Here is a 15437-nt window from a genome sequence, read left to right as displayed (position 1 = left end):
ATCTGTATGTTCCCTCCCTAGCTCACACGCAAAGTCTTGATGGAAATCCAGAAATGTTTTGTTTTCAGGTGAGTTATTCTTTAAACAGTGAAAGTCCTGCTGCGTACTGCAGAGGGCGTATTTTCTGGCCATTGGAAGTGTCGCTGCAATAGCGAATCAGTGAGCAGCAACTTCTTGTGTTATTTGTTCAAGGAAGGATACTAGGACCTTGGGATAAGACCACTTGTCACCTGCCACGTGATAGTGGAGGTGTTGAGTGATTTCTCATTTTCCTTATTCCGGTAACAGGCATAAAAAGGAGCCCAGAGGGCTGCTGTGAGGGTCGGTGAAATGAGGAGTGTGTGAGCGTGAGTGCGAGTGTGTGTTTGGCACAGAAAGAGGCTCTTGGCATTTGCACTTCTGCTTGCCCTCCCCTTTCTCACCTGTTGCATTTCACCCACAAACACTGTTGACACGGCCTTGTAGAAGTCTCTGTTTACAGCCAGAACACGCGAGGTTGGGCAGCAGGCTGCCACACCGCACTCTGAAGTGCCCCTTTCCTGACACTTGCCTTACTGCTTCTCTCCTCACGCCACATCATAATATGACAGCGTTTACGAGTCTTTCCTGCCCACTGTGCCCTGCACTCCTTGGTGCCAGCACTTGTCCCTGAAAGCCTGGCACTCAGAGTACTGCTTAACACAGACAGGTGCCCTAGGCCCAACTGCTGAAGTCATGGTAGCTGACAGTCCCTCAGTGACCATCTCCCCCAGGTCCTGCAGAGTCCCCAGGAGCGGAACTTGTCTTTGGGCAGGAGACCTCAGGCCCTTCCCTCACCTCTTCTGATGTGTTAGTGGGGAGCTATCCATAGTGTTTTCTCTGAGCTGCCCCCTCACAAGTCCCCTCTCTGTCTGCCCCTCTTCCTCCTGGCACGGGCCCCTTCCTGCACTCCTAGAAGCCCTTGCTCTTCAACGATGCAGAAATGTAATCTTTGGCTCAGTTCATTTCCTCTGCTCTGTTTTATTTTGCTTTGTTTTATTTCTTTTTGTGGTGAAATACACATAATGTAAAATTTACCGTCTTAACCATTTCTAAGTTACGCTTCAGAGGTATTAAATACATTCATCACACTGTGTAGCCACAACCACCATCCATCTCCATAACTGTTTTCATCTTGTGAAACTGAACCTCTATATCCATCAAACAGTAACTCCTCATTCTCCCTCCCCCAGCTAGCGACCACCATTCTGCTTTCCGTCTCTATAATTTTGACTACTTTATATACCTCATATGAGTGGAAGCATACGGTATCTGTCTTTTTTGCGACTGGCTTGTTTCACTTAGCATAATGGCTTCAAGGTTTATCCATTTTGTAGCATGTTTAAGAATGTCCTTCTTTTGTAAGGCTGAATAATATTCCACTGTGTGTATATACCACATTTTATGTGAGTTGCTTCCACATTTTAGCTATTGTGAATAATGCTGCCATGAACTTGAGTGTAGGAATATCTTTTCAAGACCCTGCTTTCACTTCTTTTTGGTATGTACTCAGAAGTGGAATTGCTGGATCATATGGTAATTCTGTTTTAAATTTTTTGAGGAACTGCCATACTGTTTTCTAGATGGATGTATCATTTTACATTCCCACCAACAGTGCCTAAGGGTTCCATTTTCTCCACATTCTTATGAACACTTGTTATTTTATGTTTTTTTTTTTAATATTAGTAGTAGTCATCTTAATGGGTATAAGGTAGTATCTCATTATAGTTTTGATTTGCATTTCCCTAATAATTAGTGATGTTAAGCATCCTTTCATGTGCTTATTGGCCATTTGTGTATCTTCTGTGCAGAAATGTCTATTCAAGTCCATTGCCTACTTTTGAATCAGGTTGTTTTGTTGTTGTTGAGTTTTAGGAGTTCTCTGTATATTCTAGATATTAATCCATTATCAGATAAATGATTTGCAAATATTTTCTCCTATTCTGTGGGTTGCCTTTTTACTCTGTTGATAATAATTTTTGATGCACAAAATTAAAAATTTTTTTTCTTTCATTGCCTGTGTTTTTAGTGTTGTATCCAAGAAACAGATGCCAAATGCAATGTCATAAAGCTTTTGTCCTATGTTTCTAAGAGTTTTATAGTTTTAGGTCTTACATTTAGGTCTCCGATTCATTTTCAGCCAGTTTTTGGCTGTGGTGCTAGGTAAGGGTCCAACTTCATTCTTTTGCATGTGGATATTTAGTTTCTCTGCACCATTTGTTGAAAAGACTGTCCTTTCTCTATTAAATGGTCTTGGTATACTTGTCACAAATCATTTGACCATATGAGTGAGGGTTTATTTCTGGAAACTGTTTGATTTCATTGGTCTATTTGTCTGTCTTCATGCCAGTACTGTACTTGCTTTGATTAGTGTTGCTTTGTAGTAAGCTTTGAAATCAAGAAGTGTGAGTCCTGTAGCTTTGTTCTTCTTTTTTCAAAATTGTTTTAGCTATTCAGGGCCTCTTGAGACTCCATATGAATTTTGGGATGGGTTTTTCTATTTCTGCAAAAAACATCATTGGGAATTTGATGGGGATTGTATTGAATCTGTAGATCATTTTGGGAAGTACAACATCTTGACAGTATTAAGTATTCTAATCCATGGACGTGGGATGTGTTTCCATTTATTTATGTCTTCTTTAATTTCTCTCAGCAGTGTTGTGTAGTTTTCATTGTACCTGTCTTTCACCTCCTTGGTTTAGTCAGTACCCAAGTATTTTATTATTTTTGATGCTATTGTAAATGGAATTATTTTTGTAATTCTCTTTTCAGATTTGTTCATTGTTAGCTTATAGAAATGCAGCTGATTTTCATGTATGATGTATCCTTCTCTTCCTCTGCTCTGTTTTTATGATGCAAATGCCTTCCCCTCCCTTGCCAGACTCTCCTCCCCTTATTACTTCTAGTGTGTGCCTCAGTGCCCCGCTGTGCTTGTTCTCTTTGGAGAGGGTGAGACAAGGGTCTGGTGGGGAGATGGGAAAATACTACTCTCTCCGTGAGAGATTGGAGTCTTTTCTTACCCTCAGTCATTTGGTTCTCATACATTAAAGACCAGAAATCCTTGCCAAGCATTGTGGGTTACATTTTATAAATCTTTTGCCTTTTCTTAAAGCACCATCTGGGAGGTCCATCCCTCTCCCACTCTGAATTTCTGTCCAGCATTCCACCTTCCTAAGGGCCTCACCCTGTGTGACATGCTTAGACATAGCTAAGATTCTCCACTACTTGACAATAGCATCTGAATGAAAATTTGAACAACTCAATCTCACTGTGTTACTTAATCTACATGATGACAAGCACTATGGTTTTTGCAATACCTTAAGAGGAACTAGTTTTTTCCTTCATTTTTTTTTTTTTTTTTTTTTTTTGAGACAGAGTCTCGCTTTGTTGCCCAGGCTAGAGTGAGTGCCGTGGCGTCAGCCTAGCTCACAGCAACCTCAAACTCCTGGGCTCGAGTGATCCTTCTGCCTCAGCCTCCCGGGTAGCTGGGACTACAGGCATGCGCCACCATGCCCGGCTAATTTTTTTATATATATATCAGTTGGCCAATTAATTTTTTCTATTTATAGTAGAGACGGGGTCTCGCTCTTGCTCAGGCTGGTTTTGAACTCCTGACCTTGAGCAATCCGCCCGCCTCGGCCTCCCAAGAGCTAGGATTACAGGCGTGAGCCACAGCGCCCGGCCTTTTCCTTCATTTTTAAAGTATATCTTTGATGTCATATAATTAAATTTGGGACTTTATTTTTGACAGAATATCAGAATTAGTAGTTCCAACTCTTTACTCTTCAAAATAATGTTGTGTGGAACTTTATTTTAGAATTTTAGTCTACTTCCTTTCATTTTCTTCCTTCTTTACTCCCCAGGGTGAAAGCATTATGTTAACTTTTATAAGAAGACTATTAACCATCCCACAGCAAAATTGTTTGGTCAGTTAGAAGAGAATGCACTTCCAGAGCTGGAAGGGAGGTCAGGGCTAATTGAGTCTTAAACCCTCATTTTACAGAGGTTGGAGGATTGAGTGACCTGTCCAATGTCAGGGAGCTAGAAAGTGACAGGTCTGGGACCCTAACATAGAACAAATCTTGTATTCTTTTTATCCTAACATTTTAAAAACTTATTTTATTGATAATAGCTCCAGGAGAGAATGTATCATAGCCGGGCCCGGTGGCTCACGTCTATAGTCCCAGCTACTCAGGAGGCTGAAGTGGGAAGATTGCTGAACCCAGGAGTTCAAATCCCAGTTGCTGAAGTTATGGTTCTCCATTAAAAAATTTAAAGAAAAATGTATCATAACAAATGGGAAAGTATTTCCATGTTTTTTAGGATCTGTAATGTGCCAGGTGCTTTACTCATTTAATTCCCTTGGAAGTTTTATTGTATTCTTATTTTATAAATGGGGAATCTGTAACTCACCGATTTTAGGTAGCAGCCAGTAAGAACCTGGCCAGGACCTGAACCTAGGTCTTTCTCCAAAATCTTGGCTCTGTAACTAAGAACTCAGAACTCAGGTTCCTGTTCTCTTTTAAAGAAGACTTATGTGTGTCTAAATAACAGTAAAATGCTTAATTAGAGTTTATAAAATATTTTAGCAATTATTATTTTTATGGAGAAGACATATAGTTTCTTGGCCTTGAGTCTGCATGACAATTGATTTTTAGAGATAAGCTGACAACTCCTTTCGACATTGTGTGGAAGCTGTCTACATTCCGTGTCAGAAAACCTGAGTTCAAATCCAGGTGCTGTTACTATCACATGTAGCTCTGTGAATGGTAATCTGTCCACAAAGAACTTTTCTTACCTCCTCCTCTGGTCCAGACGCTTCACAAGACAGTAGCCAAGGACCCTGCTATTTAGTTTCCCAGATTCTAGAGTCACATGTTTAGTTCAAATTCTGGCTCTTCCAGTGGGACCTTGGGCTAGATACTTGGCTCTCTGTGACTTAGTTTTCTCATCTGTAAAAGGGGAATGATGCCAACCTCACAGGAGTTGTGAGGATTAAGTGAGAAAATACTTGCGAAGTGTGGCATATGGTAGGTACTCAGTAAACATCAGCACATTATATACCGTAAAATACTATGCAAATATAGGACATTTTACTTGACTGTAATATAATAATTATTACATTACTTTGATGTGCAGTGGAAAATCTCTGTTATACTTCTTACTTTTATTCATTATTCCCTTTGGTCCATCAGAGGCCAGCAGAAATAGTAGATGAGGAAGAAGACGGAGAGAAAGCAAACAAGGATGCAGAACAGAAAGAAGACTTTTCAGGAATGAACGGTGACATTGAAGATGAAGGAGGTAGGGAGGCTGCAGACGCCCCCGAGCAAGTCGAGGAGATCCTGGACCACAGTGAGGAGCAGGCAGCTCCCCTGCGTGTCAACGTAGGCACCGATGAAGAAAATGGGGAGGAACTGGACCAGGCCCATAATGAGCTTCAACCAGCCATGGAGGAGGAAAGAAAGTCTCAAGGAGCTGGTAACGAACAAGATGAGGTACTTCTGTTGCTTTTGTGTGCGTGCATGAATGTGTGTGCATGCATGAATGTATGTGTGCACATGTGCATGCACTTAGGGAATTTAAGTACTTAGAAGTTGCATTTAAATTACTTAGGGTTGAGTAGGAGAGATCCAATACTATTTAATTCATTTCATTCACGACCAATACTCACTTTAATCAGTTAACAAGTACTGCCATCTACCTGGTAGTCCGTATGTCTGTCCTGCCATCTGTACATTTATCCGTTCATCCATCCATCTTTCTCCTACCTCATTCTACAAAAAATTTACAGAGCCTTCTAAGAACATACATAATAAAAGAAAACAAATAAAAAGTAAAAATAAGTTAAGACTGGAGGAGATACAAACCAGAAAAGAATATCGAGACCAGTGAGATCTAGACATGAGCTGAGGACCACCATTCTATTATGGGTGACTTCTTTGTTTTCTAGGAGTATTAAAGTCTAGTTTGTTTAGTCTACCTTAAATGGATTAATTGAATTAAGTGCTCAATGTGCCAACAACTTGTTAATATATAGTTCTATTTATTATACATAAAGGATAAAGAAATATTTGGCAGAGGAAAAAAAGAGCAAAGAAAGAAATATGTAGTGCAGCCTCTCTTTTCCTAGCCTGTTCTCACACCTCTGGATCTGGAGTGGGATACTCTCAAGTCCTGGTGTTCTTCCATGGGACAGATGTCCCATAGGATATGTTAATTTCCATGCTGATGAATATGACCTGGTTGTTACTAGGCTCAAGTGTGCTGCACACATGCTCACCATCTGCTATCCCCTCCCTTCTTGTCCACCCAGCAGATCAAGGGCCACCTCCCTCAAGCCTGTACCCTCTTCAGTGGGCCTTGGTCTACTCATATTCCTGATACTCACTTTGATGAATGGGGTCTTCTTGATTATTTATTATTGACTCATCTGTTTTATCTCGCTTAGGGAGAGCAAGTTTAGCGATGGCAAAATGCAAAATGTTCTTGTGGCCAGGTTTCAATAACAGTACAAAGTTATCTGTAATCCACTGTGTGGCTTACACAAAGCATTCTTAACATCTAAATGAAAGCACTCAGCATGTCTCTCATTTCATCTTTTCTCAAGGTGAGATAATCACAGTCCTCTTCTATAAGAAATTCTCCATATGTAGTTCTACATAGTCCTCAGTGTCATTTATATGGCAACGGCAATAGTAGGTTTCATAAAACTGTTTGTTGTAGCAGCCTTTGATGGAAGCTTACAGCATGAAATCAAAGTGTAATTGTATGTGGGACTAGATAGTAAGATCTAAGTACAAATTTTTCCAATGGTCTACCTTAATTCAATGTATGACCTAAATAGGTTTTGCAGAAATGAATGGATTACCTGTCCTTCCATCTTTCATCAGTATATCTTTTAAAAATAATCCTGTTATTTGTAACAACATAGATGAACCTGGAGGACATTATGTTCTGTGAAATAAGCCAGGCATAGAAAGACAAATACCTCATGATCTCACTTATATCTGGAATCTAAAAAAGTTGAACTCACAGAAGCAGAAAGTAGAAGGGTGTGGTTAGCAAGGGCTAGGGGTAAGGGTTGGAAAGATGTTGGTCAAAGGATACAAACTTTCATTTATTAACAGACAGGAAGAATAAATTCAAGAGATCTATTTAACAACACGGTGACTATAGTTAATGACAATGTATTGTAATCTTGAAAATTGCTAAGAGAGTAGATTTTAAGTGTTTTCACCACAAAGAAAATAAGTATATGAGATAACACATATGTTAGATTTGGCCATTCCACAATGTATACATATTTCAAAATATCACGTTTTATACCACAAATACATATAATTTTTATTTGTCAAATAAATAAATAAATATTTTTTTTAAAAAAGGAAAAATATGGGTTTTTGATAGGAATTGGGCGTCTGTCAATATCAAGGTTATATGATTTGACAAGAGCCTGAAGTACAGGTGTTTGTGGTATATAATGAGGGTGAATCCAAATTCTTGGGAACTTAGATGGCAAGTATCTGATGTGTGACTAGTTAGGGATTTTAAGGATAATCCAAATGCCTAAGACAGAGTAGTTACTCACAAGGAGATTTAATCTTACTTGATTCATTTCTTTCTTATAATAATGATATATTTTATCTCCATTCTCCTTAATGTATCAGTATACGTATTCTTTAAGCATACCAAATACGTGAAAAAGCAAAGTTATATGAATTATAAGTTAGAAATTAATAATTAAAAAAAAGAAATTAATAATTAACTTTTACAGAAAGATTTTTTTTTACTGATAAAATGACTAAAAATTCAGTTTACCATGTAGCATTTCGTTTTATGTAACAGTTCTTGTGCAAAGTGAGATAGGATTGTAGGAAACCAGTGGGGAATATGGACAAATGCACAGTAAACAACTGACATTTATTGAGATTGAGCTTGTATTATATATTAATACAGGATACTGTTTGAGACATTTCACAAGGTAACCACGTAAAATAAGACATAGCCTCAGTAATTTTTTTTTAGAGTATAAATTATGGTGTGTGGGGTTTGGGGGATCTGGAGCTGCTCTTGTCTCCCGGACTGGTGGCCCTTGTGGGGGCTGTGGAGCCTCCAAGATTTCATGGAGCAGAGTTTGCAAACCAGCTAGCTCTAACCAGTTTCCAGTGCAGCGGGGGGAAAGACAAGTTGTACATGAGACAATGTCATTAATAACATAGGAGAAATCCAAGTGGGAGGAGTGATGGTTGCTGTTGGAGAAATGCTGCCTCCGCGTTTGACTTTCTGTCATGCTGCTCTCTATTTGACACCTGATGGTGCTCGGTACCGTGTTCACAATGGATTTGTGAGTTCTAGGAGAAAACGAAAATTAGGACAGCATGGATTAATGTTGCATGAGGGCATAACTGCTGCATTTTTCTCTTCCCTTGTCTCTGAAAATGCTAAACTGAAAAGTATAAATATGTTACTGAAAAGAAAAGCTCAAAGGAAAATAAAGAAAAAAATGAGAAAAATAAAGCTTGCAGCATATGAAATGAGTCTGTGCTTTTAAAGCACAGAGTAGATTATGCTCCCCAAAAGGGCTTTCGTAAGGAAGGTGTTCAGAACGGTATATCCACTGGGTAATGATAAATGAAAAAACAAACAGAACCCCCAGAACTGTTTTTAGTTGAATATTTAGATGGTGAAATAGAATATTGAGTAATTCGTTTCTTTGTAAATGTTATTACCTTTGTAAACCAAAGAACTAAGTATTTTTGTTTTGATCTATTTCCTCCAGGCTGAATTAGATCCTCAAAGACCACCAAGGCCAGAAGTAAAAATTACTAGTCCACAAGAAAATGAAAACAACGAACAAAACAAGGACTATGCTGTCGTGGCATAGATGAGTTTTAAAAAGAGAATATATGGATTGTAAGAAAAATTAAGGGTGGTAATACTTGAATAATAAGCACATAGTTATTGTTAAACATAATGTGATGCTATGGTTGAATACTACCTACTGAATTTTAATATTAGAAGCCCAATGGAAAGACTCTATTAACTTTTAATAGCTACTAAAGGAGAATAACTTATTTTTATGGCGTATGTTTTTGAAAGTCATATACAGAAATTAAATTAGAGGGACAGAGGAGAATTTCCACTGGAAGACAGTTGGCCACTTGTCTTTGTAAGGGATCAAAAAAAATAGGATTACTCCTATTGTATACTTTATTATAAATTTAGAAGTGAGATTATTAGATAGCAGCTTATTCTAAAGCACTTATCTAAGAAGGCATAGAATTTTAAAGAATTGGTAATAGGAAGACACGCACTATTTTCTTAAAGCAATAAATTCTTGAATGTACAAGTTGCAATTTAATTTCAGAGACAATTTGGTGATGGCAATAGATTGAAATGTTTCCATGACTTGTTGACATGCCTTTCTTTCTTCCTCCGTAGCCAAAATACACCTTAGCTGACCTAAAAAGACAATGAATGCAAGAGTGTTCACTTTGGTAGGAGGAAGCATTCTTTCAGGGTATTAGTGACTAGTATTTCATAGCTTCCCTGAAGTGCATTTAGGTTACAGTGCTTGTGGCTGTAGTGGCTCACATTCAGGAGGGGATCATAAAGGAATACCCAGTTATGTTGCTGAGCCTGCCTGGATGATTTGCAAATACTGGAAATCCTATGGATTTTCAGTGATCCAGTTGACCTTTACCAATACTATCCCTCCCTTCTCCCTCATGTTTTTATATTAGAAAACTCCATATTGGTTATTCCAAAGATTGAATTCTCCTCAAATAGTTTTTTTTTTTTTTTTTTGCTTTTTACATAAAATAAGACAGTATAATAGGAAAAAAAGGGAAGGCTATATGAAGAGGTGGTGACTGCTCAATTTCACTTGCTTTTAGCCTTATTTCTGTTAAAACTTCCTTGTGGTATTTTTACCGCTAGGGTTGTCAGCAAATACTTATTTTTCCTACTTGGATATATTTAGACTTTCAAGCAAATTCCTTTCTGTATAATTAGAAGCCATCAGATAGAAAGAAATTGTTGAAACAAACTTTAAAAATTGTCATAATGAAACCAGTTCCTGATTCCAACTTTGTGGACTGATTAAATTATAGTTGCCTTGTGAGGAGTGTACGGGGAAAAATGTAATTGCATTAGTTTTTTTGATTCTTAAGAGATGATGCTATTCTTCCTTAAACATAGAAGTAATATGTTTTTCTCATATTAAAGAATATATTTCTAATTATGTAGAGTTGTAAATTTGAAAATTTAACTTCTAGTGCTTTTGTAGAATTCATCATAAATCATAAATTTAAGATTTTTCCCTTCCAGGTTTCAAAACCAAGCATTTAGAATCAAAATAATTGGTAGTTATGTAAAGCACTTAATAATACTGCAGAAAATGGATGTATTTTTTTCCCCTAAGAGCTATTTTATTATTTTCCACAAATAGGAAGTATAAGCAGAGAATATAATGTAACAGTATTTGAAAGAGATAATGAATGACACAAGTATATAGTAATCTGGGAGAATGAATTATAAAATGGGTACTATATTTCTGGTGTAAAATCTAGATTGTGCTTTCTACTAGTAGGCTTACTCTTTCAAATGGTCTACACTGTGGACTACAAGCAACAGTCTTGTGTTGTTAGGGAAATAGACCCACTGGACTTTTAATATCAAATTCACACACTATTCCAGGGTCTGGAGTCAATGATTTTAGATAGTTTTTAAAAATAAGGGATTAAATGTAAGAAATTCTAACTAATTATCAAGGTGATTCTTTCTCTTTTCCTTCTTTAATGAAGAGTTTCTCTTTCTCTTGTTCTTCATTAATAAAGATATTTCTCCTGTTTTTCCTTCTGTCCTTTTCTTCACGATACTATAAAGCTTTAGTTAGGTTTTAGGGAACTCCTTAGAGTCATTTTAATGAAGCACAACACTGATATTTTACATGAAAATGACATGTGGTGTTTTAAGGATACTTCAAAGGTAATAGGCCATAATAACTGTAAGAAAAAAAATTTTAAAATGGGGACATAGTCTTGTGTGTACCTATTTTACCATCTGTTGACAACACATAATTGTGACCTACCTTGAGGAGATGAGTAATAACTTATCACTTTAAAACTTTGCACATATATATTACTAAAAAGAAAAAAAGAAAGAAACATGTCACCTAACCAAGGAAGAAATCATTTTAAGAGAATTACAATTGTGGATAACACTTTGGGGATGACTTTAACATAACTGCTGAAAGTTCATTGACCTCACAATTATGTCGGTTTTCTCTGTGGGGAATGGTAGTCTCCTTGGCAGACTAGCTCCTCAAATTATGCGAGACTTACTGACAGATCTGGGACCTTTAATGTGAGTGGATGGAAGAGATCTGGGACAGGCTTCGTGTATTGTTTTCTAGAGAGAGGGTGCTATGAAAAACTTACGTTGCTTTTATGAGATAACCAGTATAATGCTTTGAGACGTTCATTCTTTGTGATGCTGAATACATAGATTTCATAGTTTTAATTTTATGAAACTTTTATTAAACTTAACTGGATTTTAAGACACTTGTAAACAACTGGTTTGTTAGTGAAATTGGAACATTAGGAGCAATTGCAGGGCATTGCGAAGATTTTTGACTGAAGTCATTTTCAGGATAAGGATATTTTATCTGACTAAGCTTCTGTTAAAATAGCTATTGAGGGCCCATTGACATCTTGTTATAAAATAAGGTAATATGACCGTAAGATATCTTTTTACTCATTATTTTTCTCTGTGGCCATAGGATGACTTTTTATTTATTAAGATTTTTTTTCTTAGGTCTTCTGGGGAATATTAGAATGCCGGACTGCTAAGAAGAGTATGATACTATCATACCTCCTGTTTTACTCTGAAAGTGTTAATTCTTGCCATGGTGGGTAAAGACAGAACCATCCCATGCATATGTGGCTGAGAATTAGTCAGATATCTCGGCAGGCTCACAATTGTGAAGTCATACTAATATGAAATTATGCTAACTCTTCCAGTTTATATCTCATAAACTACCATCCTCAAAATTTTCACTAAATGACCTACCTTATACCCAAAGGGTGAAGTTCATTCACCTAGAAAAAAATCTGTGTATTTAAAATTGTGAGCGGCGTTCATTTTTTTGCTCAAGTAGCAAAAGCAAAGTTTAAAAAGTAGATTAATTGCTAATAGCATCACATCTGAACTGTTGCCAATCTGAACAGAAATATAATATATAGATATACAGATATAGATATCAAATACTTATACCGATGCACTCACACACTTTAAGACATTGAAAAGGCCTCCTCAGACACAGCGTTATTAATAAAATCAGGCTCTTTTGGGTGAAGTTGAGAGAAGCAATGTGTAAAAACGTGAGAGGAAATGCTAAGAAATGGTATATCATGGTGCTTTAAATTTTGGTTCCCTAAGAATTTAAGAGATTTAAAATTCTTCTCCAAGTAAGAAAGCTACTGACACATTTGCTCTTAAAAATGTGATGTATCACATTGAAAAACAAAACAAAACAAAAAACCAAGACACATATATCTTATTTTCCTGAAGTAACTACAGAGTATAGTTCTTTGTCATCAGCCTTAAGTACAGTCTACTTCAGGTGCAGAATATTTCATACCAGTGCAGCCTCTGTCAAAAGGTTATTACTGTTTGTGAATGTGTGTGTGTGTGATTTACATGAATGCATCAAGTACTCTTTTTGGTACCAGTTAGCTAGGTGCATTACAAATAGAATGAAAAACTGGCTTATTGGTCCACTAGTTTATATAATGTTTAGGTTCAGTGTAGAAACATTTTGGCATTCTTGCATGAATGTAATATCCTCCTGGAATGAAATCGTTTTCTTAAGGTTACTCTGTTTTTCTAAGACAATGAACACATACAGTTCTTTGTTATTAAATATCATTTTTATAAATGCCATAAGATTTTTGATTTTTGAGAAATGTTATGGGATGTAGATAGGTCTGACTTTTATTCTCCCCACATGAAATTTGTATGTTTTTTCCAGTGATGTTTGGGTGACATGGATGGAGAATAAAAGAATATTCCCTTATGTTGATAAGGAAAAAATATGTTTTGGATGAGGCATAACATCCTGTTGGAGACAGGGAATTAGGAAAGAATTTATAAAGACTGAATAACCATAAAGCATTTATAAAATCAGGAGGTAACTATTGGAGCTCCATTGACTTAAGCCAACAATGACTTAGCTTTCATCTATGAATGGGACCAAATGAATTCTCTGTAGTTTCATCAGCTCAATCCATATAGTTTAATTGAGTGTTTGAGTTATTGTCACAAAAGCAATGACATGTGGAAATAGAGAATGATTATAGTCGATCTTAGCCTATATTTTTCTTCAAAATATTTGTCTTAAATCTTTAATATATACAGTGCTAATGGGTGATTATTGGTGTTGTAAGTAAAGATTAAATTGAGCTCATTGTTTTTATATGATTTTCTATGTATAGAATGTCTCTGTTAGGAAAATTATTTTCATTTTGATCTAATTATTAGAATTTAGGTTTTTACTTCTGTATTAGTGTACACTCTAAAATGCAAAAGTTTCTCTTTTGAGTAAATAGATCTACATTTTATATAATTAAAATGTGTTTGGATGGTTTATCGCTTATTTGTTGTGTTGCTAATATTTCATATACTAATTCTTTTCATGTCATTTTCCCACAAACACAATAGAAACATTTTGATCTAAATCATGTAAAAATTCAACACATTAAAAGGTACTTCTGTTTCTATTTGGTATGGATATTACACTTTATTATGTAAAGAAATTTTTTTCACAGTTTTATATGCATGTTGCTTATTTGATAAAAACTTTAGGTATAGCTTAAAAAAATCATGTTTTTTTTCTTTTATGAAAGGGTTTTATAGAAACACAGGTCCAGAATTTTTATGATAAACAAAGGTATCTTTAAGAACAGGATAGGTTACACACATTACACACATTTTGTGTACCTATATCCAAAGGAATAAATTTACAATTTTACAAAGAGTTTGACTAAAATTCTGCTTCACTGCTTTCATTCCATTGAATTAAATAGTTTTGTTTTTCCATCCATGTTTTAGAAGTGAAAACAATTAAGCACAAGCATTTTGTCTTCTTGGTATATAACAAAATATGTGTGATTTAGATCCCATGACAGAGTGCAGATTAATGTATTTTTTGTGCATATGACTAGTTTATCTCTGTTATTCTATAAGGGCAAGAAAAGCAAACCTCAGCAACAAAGGAGGCATCTAAATTGCCAGAGTCAAATCTCTTTGGACTACATGGTTAATTGACATTAGAAATTTTCCACAACCAGCAATGACTGTAATTTCTACAAGGTATTGTAAAATCGCTAGCATTCATTTGTCATAAAATACTTATTTATGAAAATAAACATACAGCTTTCCTGCAGGTTTCCAAGTGTTTTTTCTCCCCCGGATGGGATTTTAGTCTATTAACTCATTGTACAGGTCTCTCAAATGCCTTTGTAGTCAAACTCAATTCTTCTATTAAAAAGACAAATGAAGAAATAGAAAACTATTTAACAAAACACATCCCTTATGATGTTGCAACAAAAAAAGGACAAATGATTCAGGGATGTCCTGCACTTCACTTTCCATTCATTTAACAAGTGCATTGGTTTTGTAGTAATAAAAATAATTTAAAATACAAAAACAAATACACATTAAGTTCAAAACAAGGTGAGGCAAACTTCTTGTTGGTTCCACTGTATTTGTTCTTTTTTGGTTACAGGTAAGTGTTAGAATTGTCCTGGTTCTCCCTTGATTCTTTGGCTGCTGATTTAGTGGCTTTCTCTTCCTTTTCTCTGAATCCTTGAAGTCTCCCTGAGCAATCTCATTCTAGGTCGTGATCTTAATAACTACCTATGTGTCTGTGGTCTGTGGTGCAATTTGTGCGCCAGAGCTCCCTGTGGGATCAGGCTGAAGCTACCTTTCAGCTGGGCCACAGCTTGCTTTCCTTTTCCCTTTTCCCTATCCTCGATGAAAGGGGGATTGGAAAATGTAGACCTTAGCTGGGCAGACACTTCCCAAATCTATTTAATGTAAGGGGAACTCACCGCTTTGGAAGATAGTGAAGTATCTGTCTCTATAAGTTCATATCCGTTGGATATTAGCATTTTCCTGTTTGATGGTGGGTGACCAATCTTTGTTGAAATGAGTAACATGGATTTAGATAACTATTCTTTAAGATAGTGCCAAGAGGCATTGGTGAAATAAAGATGAAAATATTCAGAGAAAGGAGAGGGATCATTTCTATGTGAGAAGTCAGCAAAGACTGTGGAAGAGGGAGCATTTGAACCGAGACTAGATGAGCCTCAGTTTTCTCTTTTATTCATAATAATAATGATGATAATAATAAT

The 15437-nt window shown here is 36.3% G+C and overlaps 1 protein-coding gene across 4 annotated transcripts in view; it reads left to right on the top strand.

Moving 5' to 3' along the window:
- Nucleotides 1-14468, top strand: part of DCDC2 (doublecortin domain containing 2) — a 156657-nt gene extending 142189 nt beyond the window's left edge. For 2 of the 4 annotated variants that reach the window (XM_012753625.2, XM_012753626.3), the window contains exons 10-11: nucleotides 5214-5516; nucleotides 8801-14468. In XM_012753625.2, coding sequence (XP_012609079.1) covers nucleotides 5214-5516; nucleotides 8801-8905 — 408 coding nt within the window. In that variant the 3' untranslated portion in view covers nucleotides 8906-14468. Of the gene's footprint in view, nucleotides 1-5213; nucleotides 5517-6469; nucleotides 6629-8800 lie in introns of all 4 variants that reach the window. The other 2 variants (XR_001151390.2, XM_012753628.2) reach the window with 2 other exon arrangements.
- The last annotated feature ends 969 nt before the right edge of the window (nucleotides 14469-15437 follow it).

The sequence above is a fragment of the Microcebus murinus genome, chromosome 15, assembly GCF_040939455.1.
Source record: "Microcebus murinus isolate Inina chromosome 15, M.murinus_Inina_mat1.0, whole genome shotgun sequence".
Lineage (NCBI taxonomy): Eukaryota > Metazoa > Chordata > Mammalia > Primates > Cheirogaleidae > Microcebus > Microcebus murinus.
This window is presented reverse-complemented; position numbering and strand designations above follow the sequence as displayed.